The sequence below is a fragment of the Scleropages formosus genome, chromosome 16, assembly GCF_900964775.1.
Source record: "Scleropages formosus chromosome 16, fSclFor1.1, whole genome shotgun sequence".
NCBI classification, from domain to species: Eukaryota; Metazoa; Chordata; class Actinopteri; order Osteoglossiformes; family Osteoglossidae; genus Scleropages; species Scleropages formosus.
This window is the reverse complement of record NC_041821.1, coordinates 16,734,955-16,747,407: the sequence shown is the minus strand read 5'-3', so window position 1 is coordinate 16,747,407 and position 12,453 is coordinate 16,734,955. Positions and strand designations below refer to the sequence as shown.

Genomic DNA, 12,453 nt, shown 5'->3' with positions numbered 1-12,453 from the left:
TTCTTTAGAAATTTTGTAGGGATGAACTTCTCAATCTCTTACAGTATAATTTTAATTTCACTTAATGTAATCTTTCATGTTACACTCACTTGCATTTTATATTAAAACAATGCTTTGGTCTGGAAAAGGAAGGGTTTTGTACCTAATTGAGTTTATTTCTTTTAAAATGGTAATCTGTTAAGTTGATTTTGTATTTTTTTTAAAAAAACTTTGAAATTTTTGTAGTAGGATGTACTTCAGATTTTTGAACTGGTAAAGAAAGATGTTCCTGATTGCCTTTTATAGCATTTGTATATCTTATTTCTATAATATCCTTTTACTTTATAACCTTTTGATAAAATGTAGCCTCTTTTTTTTTTTTTTTTAATTTTGTAAGTTATGTTTAATATTACTCAGTTTGTAATTTCTCTAATAAATAATGTAAAAACTCCACAATAGCATAGCTCTAGCCTTTAAACCTAAATTTTAACAGGTTAAGGTGCATAAAAAGTAGCCTGATTCACTTTGGCAGTGATGAAATGCCTTGTATGTTGTGTGTTTTCAGTCAATACAGGGAATATAATTAATTAGACTAATTATAAATTGAATAGGGTGGTGTGGTGGGTTTGGCTGGGTCCCGCTCTCTGACGGGTCAGAGGTTCGAGTCGTACTTGGGGTGCCGTCATGAGTGTGTCCCCCTCCCCCTCCAGACTTGCACCCTGTGTTGCCAGGTTAGGCTCCAGTTCGCCACGACCCTGCCTGGGACAAGTGGTTTCAGACAGTGTAAATTGAGGAGTCTGAGTCTGCGGTACCATAAATTGAGGAGTCGGAGTCAAAGGTTTTGTGTACCGACTCCACAGCCCTGCCTAGAACACAGGTTTTTGACTCTTTTTTTTCAAATCATTTCTTGCTTGACTTTAGTGACCATGACTAAGGTATGTAATGTGGCATCTGTCCACACACACACACACACACACACACACACACACACACACACACACACATATATATATATATTTTCAGAACCACTTGTCCCATACAGGGTCACGGGGAACCGGAGCCTACCCGGTAACACAGGACGTAAGGCCAGAGGGGGAGGGGACACACTCAGGACAGGACGCCAGTCCATCACAAGGCACCCCAAGCAGGACTTGAACCCCAGACCCACCGGAGAGCAGGACTGTGGTCCAACCCACTGCACCACCGCGCCCCTTGCATCTGTCCATTCATTAAAAATTAATACCCGAGTAGACTTTAAAATAGTAACCTGATTTATACAGTTAGCCGTTTGATCCCATGCCTCAAGGAGGTGTCCAGCTTTTTTTTTTTTTTTTTTTTTTTTGCTGAAGGCAATTGTCATTGTAAATTTTAAATGCCCAAACTGGAAGCTTACTTTGTATTTTACTTGGGTGTGCTGTGTCTTCAAGTGTATCTGTGTTGGTGTAATATCATGTCATTGAATTTATTGTGCTCGTGGTAGGCATAGTGTACAAATGTTCTTGTCACTCTGATTATGCAAAATGGGTCCTCAGACTGCATGTTGGACACGTGGCCTAAAGCCTTTTCTGTAGATTTTAATAGACAAAATTACCATGGCAACCATTTACCTCATGCTATGTGTTCCTACAGTGGTAGTATTTGCCCAGGATTCATTTTCCATATTGCTGTATTCATATGCTTAACCTAATATACTGTATGAAATGCATTTATTACAAAACCTGTTATATATTTTCATTTTTGCATGGTTTTTTTTGTTGTGCTGCCTTATTGGCCAGCTATATTCAAGGATCAAATTGGCATCTGCCGACGTGTGAGTTCCAAAGTGCTCTCAATGCCATGTCAGTTTGTGTTTTAATTGTTGTCACCGCAAAACCATTCTTGAGCCCTCCAGTCCCTCTTTGGCTGCTTTTAAATCTGCCCTTTTACTTTCATCTCACTAGCTGTTAGAACCTGTATAAGAAAACAGGAGGACTATGTTTACTCAGCAGCTGTCTCTAGAAGGATGCCATCTTTGTGGCGCATGCCAGAACATGGCCTGTTTGGCTGGTTGTCCTGGAACTTCCAGGCCACCAGTGAGTAGCACACCACATTGTCTTCTCTATTAGTTTACATTTACGTGTATTCATTTAGCAGATGCTTTCTTCCAAAGCAGCGTACATCTCGTAAATAGTTTGTACGTTACATTAGCAGAAAGACATGGATGCAGACGCACGATTCAGTGCAGTTAGTTTCTTTCCACCATATGAACCAATGTGCATCACATGAGTAGTTGCATAAAACTCTATCCAAGTATCCATGATTCCAAATCACCTTCCTAGTAATTTCTTTTTTTTTTCCCCCCCCCAACATATAAACTTTTACAAAGCCATTCCTCTAACGTAACGTAAATGTTTATCCGGTCATGATCATTTACACCTTACATGACCTTAAGAGATCATGGGCAAAGTAAGTCTTGAAGAGGTGAGTTTTAAGATCCTTTTTAATTGTGGACAGATTCAGCAGTTGTGAGTGAGAGGGGGAGGTCATTCTACCACAACAGAGCCAGAACCGAGAACCTTTGTTGCTTATTAAAACCCGTAGGCTTCCATGGTTGGTGTCAACTGGCTGGGAGTTTTATACTTCTGGATTAAACCGTGTTGTGTGGTAGCTTTTTAAAACAAAACCTAGTTGCTTTTTTTACATCTCTATTTTCTGATGTTTTCACAATACACAAGGTTGTTCTAGTTAATATGATTTAACATATGCATATGTGTTGTCAGGGCTTGAGAGTGGAGGAGTGACTCTGAAGGAGCCTGAATCGGAGGCAGACATCAAGAGTTCTGTAGCCGTCACACTGCACTGCCACATCGACGGACACCCACGGTGAGGGACTGTACCCCTGACCCTGAGAGCGCTCTCCCCTGAGTGATGTCATGCCAATCACTAGAGGGTGCTTGCCGCTAAACATTCTTGATCCCTTTCAAGGCCGACATGCCAGTGGTTCAGGGATGGCGTTCGGCTGACGGAGAAGAGCCATGAGATCAACAACAAAGAGCGCACCCTCACTCTGCCAAGTGCCAGCCCCGATGACAACGGCCTGTACTACTGCTGTGCCAGGAACGCTGCCGGGCAGGTCTGCAGCCGCAACAACTTTACCCTCAGCATCGTAGGTGGGTGTATGTGTGTCTCAGAGAGACAGTGAGTATGTCCTGTGGTGGTTTTCTATTGAACAAACAGTCTGTCATGGGTAACAACTCACATCCTGTGATACTGCCTTGGTGAGACACAGCAACACTTCCTGCAACAGGCTGGTCCACTTGCAATGCTCCAAGGAGCACTATCGGAAGTCATTTCTATTCGCAGCCATAAGGCTCTACAATGTTCAGAACATGACTACAATGCAGATCAATATTTGGAATGCGGATCAATATTTCTCATGAGCTGCTCAGTATTTTTCCGAAGTCTCTAAAACTGTCATCTGCAGTTTTTTGTGAGTTAAGGTGTGAAATGGGACTTGACAAACCTACCAGCAGTTCGTTTACATGTCTGCTTATTTAATACCCCAACAAGTCATTTTCTGATGTCCGTTAGCAGTATCTAATAAGGAAAACGATGTGAACCAGAGCTACGCTTTGGCCTATATAGCATAAGGAATATGGAGAATGAATGGTGTTGATTATCATAACGCCCATTCTCCTCCCAGCATTCTATGTTTTCTAATCATTTCCCAACTCATAAATGGTAGATTTGAATATAGAACTCAATGACAGTGCCTGTGCACATCAAAACATGTGACTATGGTAACAACTGAAGGAGCCCAAACATATAGAGCGGACCTACAAGGGAAAAACCAATTTGTATAGCAGCAATTTCCTTGATGCAATATTCTTACAGGGAGGCTATAATTACTAGCTATGCTTCTACATGGGAGAGTAGCAGTAAAATGAATAGTAATTACTAAGTCGCAGTGACATGATGCATTGCTTCATATATAAGGTGTCTATAAAGTGCTTGTGGCTTTGAATTTTTAGTAAACTTTGCTTTTGTACAAGATTTGATCTGTAAAATGCAAAGCAGATTAGCAGATTATAGCAATGTTAACTTTCATATCCATCGTCATTTGGGGTACAGCTGACCTTCAGTTGAAGCCACTTTAGGTGTATTATCTGGAAAATAAAAAGTAGAATGAATGAATGAATTATCAGAAACTGTACTTAAATCTTGAGTACATTCTCTGTTGCATTGTTTAAAGCTGTATAGAATTGAAGTTATCAAAAATTCAGACTGTACAACAGACACCCTACAAATACTGGAAAAATGTATTGTCTTAAGCTGCTCTGCTTGTGGTGCACATCTGTTGGCTTTGAGTGCTTTAATTGAGCCCAGGAATTTTTTTCCCTCCTGTCTTTGGCTTTGCCTGTTCTTCCTTAGACAAGAGCTTTCCTCAGCCTGTCATTGTTCCAGAGGACCAGGTCGTCCTGCGCAACGAGGAGGCCATCTTTCACTGCCAGTTTGCAGCCGAGCCTCCTCCCACCGTCGAGTGGTATCATGAAAATGACCTCATCACCAATAAGTCCCGGTACTGCTCTAGCTGCTTTGTTTCTTGTACTCATCCTTGTTAAAGGTGAAACTTTTTCACATGTCTCTTCATGAAGATGAGTGATGTGTAATTGTGTAAGCTCCAAAAGTACTCGGACCCCAAAGTGTCTACAGTTTTACTTTAAGCAATTGATAGCTAGTAGAAATACAGTATACATAACTGCACACAAAGCATTATAATGTTATGTAAAGAGTGGCTGTAGTTTCCATTTGTAAGGTTTTGTTATGACTTGATATGGGAAAGGTACTCTCTGTGACGACAGTATGGAAGCCTTTTTATCTTAATAAAATATTATGGTAAGTGATCTTTATCTGTATGATGGTCTGTATGTGTAGAAAGTGTCATAGCATGCCTTTGTACAAATCTTGTTGCTGAGGAATGAGATGTTAACTGACATCTTGTAGGAATTTCATATGTAATACCTTTTGTGAACTTACTAATCCATGCGCTTACATGCTAAATGATTTTTATGGTGAACACTGCTTAGCAATGACTGACTTCAAGAAATTTTAGCTTTTTTCCTACTATTACTTTCATGCTCTGGCATTCAACAGAAATAATTTAACAGTAAGATGTAAGCATTTGACAGTTAAGGGTTGGCCACTGTTTCCTGTTGACCCCAATGGCCAGAAGGAGGCAGCCACCATATTAACCCCATTTTTCAATTACTTTATTTGCTCAGAAACGGAGCAGAACTGGTTTTGAACAGTACAGAGAGAGAAACGATATAGTATGTGAATGCAATTATAAACAGGTGTAAGCAAATGGAAAGGGTTGCCGTAGGGTTGCAATGGTCATACTGCTCCATCTAAGAAGATGACAGGAGACGGCAACCTAATTTTCCAGAGTTCGTTCAAGTTATCAGTTACAGATCAAGTATTAATTGGTCACACAGAGAAACTGAAACAAATGAGACAGTTCAGGTGAGTCATCCACGTATTTATGATGGTAGCTGCGTTATGTGGATCAGAGAGCAATAAATCAAGGTTTTTGAGTTGTTTTGTAGTTTAATGTACTCTGTTCTGGGGGGTGCGGTGGCGCAGTGGGTTGGATGGGGTCTTGCTCTCCGGTGGGTGTGGGGTTCAAGTCCCGCTTGGGGTGCCTTGCGACAGACTGGCGTCCCGTCCTGGGTGTGTCCCCTCCCCCTCCGGCCTTACGCCCTGTGTTGCCGGGTAGGCTCTGGTTCCCCATGACCCCGTATGGGACAAGCAGTTCAGAAAGTGTGTGTGTGTGTGTACTCTGTTCTAGTAAGTTTGTATCATATGAAACCTATAAAAAAATAATAAGATGTAAGTGTGGTAAATTCTGTGAATGAAATTGGTATACAAAAGAACCTTGTTCATCACAAAAGCAGTTCTTGAAGTTGGCAGCATGGTGATAGCAGGTGAAGTTGGTACTCCAACTCCTGTGATGCTCATTTGGACATGGGTTTGAATCTAACTCAGAGTGTGAGGATTTTATATTTTGTCCCTGTGTTTGCAACCCAAAGGCAAGTGTGGAAGAAGACAATGGAAAGTAAAATTCAACTCAACAGCACTTATCCCTACTGGTATTTAACTACTTCTGTAGTTGAAGCTAAGGAAAGAAAAGTAAACTTGGGTACTTTCTAGGGCAGGTATGGGGTTTGGTAGCTGTAGAATAGCTGCTGTTTTGCTCACTATTGTGAGCCAGTGTAGAATTGCAGATGAGAATCTTTGAAGGTAATGTCACATTTCTTCATAGCAGCTCTTGCATTGTCTTCATTATCAAAAAAGTACAGAATTTGAATCAGAATACTTCTCGGTGCGGCATTTGGGTCAGCCAGCAGAGAAGCCCAGGATGGGAATTCATCCTGCAGAAATTAAGTGGACTATTTCCTTCAGAATTGTCAGGTTTTTTTTTTTTTTTCTCTCCTCCCTTCCCCTCTTCACTTTCACTTCAGGTGGTATTTTTGTTCCAGGGAAGTTATGGATTCAGGTTTTGATTAATCAGAATTCTTGATAGCCAAAATACCATTCATCCTTGACAGTCTGTCTTTTCAAAATGATTTACATAATTGGTTAAGTTACCAAGTTCTTACTGCCACAACAGAGGATGAAAGCTTCTTTAGGTCACCAAAGGCATGAATGTTGTAGAAAAAGCACCTGTAAATTCCTTGAGTTAATACACAGGGAAGTCTGTCAACAATCTCTTCAAATGTATGTGGGGGAAACAAACAATTATAGCTGTTCTGGAGTGAAGGCAGAATTTAAATGGCAGTCTTTATTAAAGACCTCATGGCTGTCCCAGTACATTGTTTCAACGTGTTTTACTGTTCATGAAAGTAAGTGAGGGGAAAATCCTATTTCTCGCTGAAAAAATGGTTGGTTGCCTCTATAGAGTAATTTTTTTGCCTGCCCTGCACTTCATTTTAACTAACATTCCTTGCACATATTAAAATTTTCTTGCAATATTAATTTCACATTATAAACTGAATGGCATTCTGCAGGGTGCCCTATGTTAGCGAACATTTGACACTATACAAGGACATGAATCTTTAGGGTCAGCTTTTTGTGGAGTACCAGGTTATTCTGCTGGAATAGTGTGGTCTTTAGGCTTTCCCCTACTAGTTACAGGCTTCGGTTTGGATGTTGACACTATCCAGCACAAGCATGACATTCTCTCAGGCAGCTGTCCTACCTAATGATACTCAAGTGAAAAGCTGTCAACTGTGTCTTTAAGCCCCCATGGACATCAACAGTCTTCTCTCTGACGCAGTATCACACAACTGCAAAACTATGGCGGTACCGCATGACTGGCACGGTACCCTTGCCCGCCTTAGTACTGCCTACATTAATTCAAATTGCCTGTTTGATAAGGTCCACAGGAGATGCAGTGGTGTTTAGATGGGATCCATTAATCGTCATACCCGTGCTCTATTTAGTTTTCCTCCTGCGAGCCTTTGCCATCAGGTTTTGTTATCATAATAGTGTAAGTGAAATATATGTTGAAAATTGTAGATCTAATGCATACTATATTGGAATCCCGTAGTTCCATTAGTGCACACCAATTGGATTATTCAGATGTAATTGCACCTCAAAGGGAAGGAGCTGAACAGGGCCAGATAGGATAATTGTTGTTGGCTCATTCTGTAGGAGGATCATAACTGCCACACTGTGGTCTCTCTGTGGCTGCGGTTGAATAGCTCTTTTTATTTTTAAAACTGACCTATTTGGATTCTAGAACAGAAGTAAGTCTTTTCAGCAGGAATGATGAGTAATTGTTGGGTTTTTTTAACCAACAATTTTGGGGGTTGAACCAAATATATTAAAACCTGTCACAAAATTTTAATCCACATTTTGGGTGTTCTCTCCAAGCTACCCTTGGCTCCTGTCTTCTGACTTCTTCCTACCTTACCTGTACTGCTCTTACTTGCTCACTCTTGTGAACAGCTTGTCCAAGTCAGGATTCAGGGGGTCCAGAGCTTACCCTGGAAGAACCTGCAGTAGTCACCTGTAGTACATCCTTCAACTAAGATGATAAATAATCAAAAGATTCTTGAGAGATGCTTGTGAGCTGTCACTAGGTTTTTGATGACTTGCATGCTTAGAAGAACCAAACCCCTAGATAAAGGCGTTTGCCTTGCGTGGTTCTCGACCAAGGTACATTTTGATTGGAAATATCTTCTTGTAATGCATTTTTCAGAAGTGGCAGCTGATAGGTTGTTGTAGGGATTTTTAGGTACAAATTTGCTCATAACTCAAAGCTCTCATAAAAGAATCCTTCATTATCCAAGAGAATCCTGTACTTGAAAATGTTGTGGGAGTGACAGTCAGGCTTTTATACTGATTTTTGTTCCACAATGCAGTCTTAATCAGCCTTGACTGACATTTTGATTGAGTGTATCACAGCTGAAATGATGGAAAAACCCAGTTGCATTAGTTGAGAACTTGCTATTGATCTTGCGGAGATATGGGTTTATCTTTTTTTTTTGTATTTACCTCAGTTTCTCATACAAATGAATGTTGAAATAATTATCTTCATTTTTATGGTGCAGCAACATCATTTCTACCTTTGCCTTGGGTACAGTTATTTTTTGCTGCCTGTGCTTCTTGTTCTTTAATGGTGAACAGTCAAATAGCTGTTCTGGGAACTTTTTCCTTGACTCTGATCCGGGAACTACAGGTTCTTAAGCATTACTTGCACATAGTTTCAGTTTTCCTCATTTGTTCATTTAGCGGACACTTTTCTTGAAAGAGCCATACATCTCAGAATAATGTAGTATGATGATGACGATGACAACAATACAGTGGTGATATATGTAGTAGTCATTAATTTTTAATGTTAGTTCTGGTTACCCCTCAACTTGTAGCTGACATGCTGTTGTGTCTCTTGCTCTCTTCCTCACCACAGATTTTTCCTTTTCACCAATGGCACCTTGCTCATCACCCAAGTGAAGAACCGCAACACAGGACTCTACAAGTGTGTGGCCCAGGGACCCCGGGGTCCTGCTGTCACCCTGCAAGCCAGCCTCCGACTGGCTGGTACGAGCAAAAGCTAGTGACTTCTAGTTGGTCACCTCAGTCTGCGGTTAGATTATCAGACTCATTCAGAGACATAACATTACTCTTTGAAAGATACTTTTGATAATATCCTTTATATAAAACTGATTTGTAAAATATACACACAGTACATTAAAACAGGCTGCAGCTTACACTGCTGTTCCTCTGTTGACCCCACCACTCACTCCTGATGTTAAATGAAGATTGGGTTAAAGTTAGAGGAGTCATTTTCAGACTACACACACATTGTCTGAACCGCTTGTCCCATACGGGGCCACGGGGAGCCGGAGCCTAACCTGGCAACACAGGGCGTAAGGCTGGAGGGGGAGGGGACACACCCAGGACGAGTTCAGACTACACAGAAGTATTTATTATATGCACTAAGTGCACTAATCATCTTGCAGGCTAGGAGCAATGTCTTGAAGATTCATCTATATGCACCGGGTAGCCGGTGAAACTGTAATAACCGTGGCTGTATTTCCAGGTACCAGTGATAATGTTGGCTGCCACATTTTGAACGAGTTGCAGGGGAAGATGACAGCAGGGTATCCAGGCAACAAAGAGCTGCAATAGTTGAGCTTGGTGTAAACGTAGGCATGGACTCGCTTCTCAGTATCCAATTCAGAGTAAAAGCGTTTTAATGTAGACATGTTCCTCAGGTGCAGAAAGCAAGTCTTTGTAACTGCATTGAAATGAGTATTGTATGACCAACTGAAGTGATTGCAGTCACTGTATGAACAGGCAGTTGTCCTCTTGTTGGTTTTATTTTTTGATGATGATTCTTTGGTTAGCTGATTCTTCTGTCCAAAGGAACTTATGGTATTTGACCACTTGTAAAGCTGGAATTTTTACGAGAGAACATGAGTACTTTACTCAAGGGTTTAACAGCTGTAACAGGAAGCTTGCATTGAACTGGCTCCCTAAATACTCTTGACTTTAGGTGAAAGGGGGCTATGAGTTCTGTGTCCTTAGTAGAAATTATAGCAGTCAGTGGGGTCTCTTAGGAGGAGACTGATATAGTCATGCCCTTATTCAAATGCCAATAGTTCCTTGACTCAGGAGAACTTTTGGCTAAAGTTACCAAGGCTGATTTCTGCAGTTTAATTTCCCTGAAGTGGGGGCCTCTATAACTCTAGTAAATCTCATAATCTGCAACTAATCTGATAAAGCTTTACAGAGCATCATGTCCCAGCAGGTTCAGTCTTTTGACTCCTCACGCAGCCAATTCTACTCACATTATTTTCATGTAAGACTGAGGTTCTGTTTTAAGATGGCTTGCCTAATAGGTTTTAATAAGGTAAAGACTTGGATGACAATGTATATAGGTAAGACTTAAAGGTGAATGATTGTGTTCCTCCCTGTCTCCTAAAGATTGGTGACATACATTTCAGAATTGCCACTTTGTACACTGGTAATAGGTTGCAGTGTTTACTGTAGAAGGGGGGTGCGGTGGCGCGGTGGCGCAGTGGGTTGGACCGCAGTCCTCCTCTTCGGTGGGTCTGGGGTTCGAGTCCCGCTTGGGGTGCCTTGCGACGGACTGGCGTCCTGTCCTGGGTGTGTCCCCTCCCCCTCCGGCCTTACGCCCTGTGTTACCGGGTAGGCTCCGGTTCCCCGTGACCCCGTATGGGACAAGCGGTTCTGAAAATGTGTGTGTGTGTGTGTGTGTGTGTGTGTGTGTGTGTGTGTGTGTTTGCTGTAGCTGAAGTGCCTGAATGACTGTGTAGGAGCAATCTCTGTTGGCATTTCTTTACAATCCTGCACAATTCACAAATGCCTAAGCATTCTGAAATGTGTAGAAGGTATGCTAAATGGTAACAAAGGCTTAATGGCACCACATCAACAAAATGAAACAACTAACAGTTAGTTCTAATTTACTTGTAAATTAGTTTTTTGCTTCTTTTGGTCACCTTGGACTTGAGCTTGGAGGTACAACCCACTGACAATGTCTCTTCCATGTCTTTTTTTTTTTTTTTTTTTCTCCCTTGATCCTCATTCTGTTCCTCTGCAGAGATTGAAGACATGGCACCCAGCATGGAGAGGATCTTCCCTGTGGACACCATGCAGCGTGTGGTCTGCCGCCCACCACGGGGTCACCCTAAGCCAGAGGTGTGGTGGGAGCATGGTGGGAAGCGTGTCCCTTCTGAGGGCCGGGTCCACCAGGATGGTCTGGAGTTAGTTTTCAGCCCTACTCATGGCACTGATTCAGGGCTCTACACCTGCATCGCCAACAACAAAGCCGGCCAGAGAAGACAGGGGCTCATGGTCACTGTGGCCAGTAAGCATATTTGATTACTTTAGGACTTCATGATATCCTTCACACTAGGCATCTCAACACATAAAATTAATGATCACCAGTTTCATTTTATATGTTTTATTCATATGTTGTACGTCTGTGGTGAGTCTGGAAGTGGTTTTGTTTCAGATAAATGAGACATGTATACTAAAAATTCCAAGAAGGAATGCAGAACTTGATAATGATTAGTAATGAAGTCAATTAAAAGGTGTAACAACATTAGGTGATGTCTGACAGGACCATAAAATATACACTATATGGCCAAAAGTATGTGGACATCAGACCATCTTACCTACATGAGCTTGTTGGACATCCCATTCCAAAACCACAGGCATTAATGTGGAGTAAACCCCCCCCCGCAGCTATAAAGGCATCTACTCTTCTGAGAAGGTCTTACACTCCAAAATGTTGTGGACCTGTGGGAATTTATGCCCATTCAGCCAAAAAGAGCATTTGTGAAGTCAGGTACTGATGTTGAACGAGAAGACCCGACTTACAATTGGTGTTCCAATCCGTCCCAAAGTTGTTCAGCAGGGTTGAAGTCAGGGCTCTATGCAGGTTACTTGAGTTCCTCCACACCAAATTCATTAAACCAGGTCTTTATGGAACTGGCTTTGTGCATTGGGGTACAGTCATGCTAGAACAGAAAAAGGCCTTCCCCAAACTGTTGCCACAAATTTGGAAGTGCACAATTGTCTAAAATGTCTTCATCTGCATCAACATTAACAGTACCCTTCACTGGAAGTAAAGGGCCTAGCCCAAACTTTAACAGCCCCAGACTGTTATCCTTCCTCCACCTAACTTTACAGTTGGCACTGCATTCCGGTAAGTTGGTTTCTTATGGCATCTGCCCAAACCAGATTCATCTGTCAGACTACCAGATAGTGAAGTGTGATTTATCACTCTAGAGAATATGTTTCAGCTGCTCCAGAGTCCAATGGTGGCATGCTTTACAGCACTCCAGCCAATGCTTGGCATTGCGCGTTGTGATCTTAGCCTTGTGTTCAGCTGCCCGGCCATGGAAACCCATTTCATGAAGCCCCCAATGCACAATTCTTGTGCTGATGTTGCTTCCAGAGGCA

General features: G+C 41.7%; 1 protein-coding gene across 1 annotated transcript in view; it reads left to right on the top strand.

The window, feature by feature from the left end:
• Positions 1–12,453, top strand: part of LOC108933571 (inactive tyrosine-protein kinase 7-like) — a 68,053-nt gene that overhangs the window by 41,051 nt on the left and 14,549 nt on the right. The window contains exons 3-7 of the mRNA XM_018750742.2: positions 2,739–2,841; positions 2,944–3,128; positions 4,390–4,537; positions 8,930–9,060; positions 11,087–11,353. Coding sequence (XP_018606258.1) covers positions 2,739–2,841; positions 2,944–3,128; positions 4,390–4,537; positions 8,930–9,060; positions 11,087–11,353 — 834 coding nt within the window. The remainder of the gene's footprint in view (positions 1–2,738; positions 2,842–2,943; positions 3,129–4,389; positions 4,538–8,929; positions 9,061–11,086; positions 11,354–12,453) is intronic.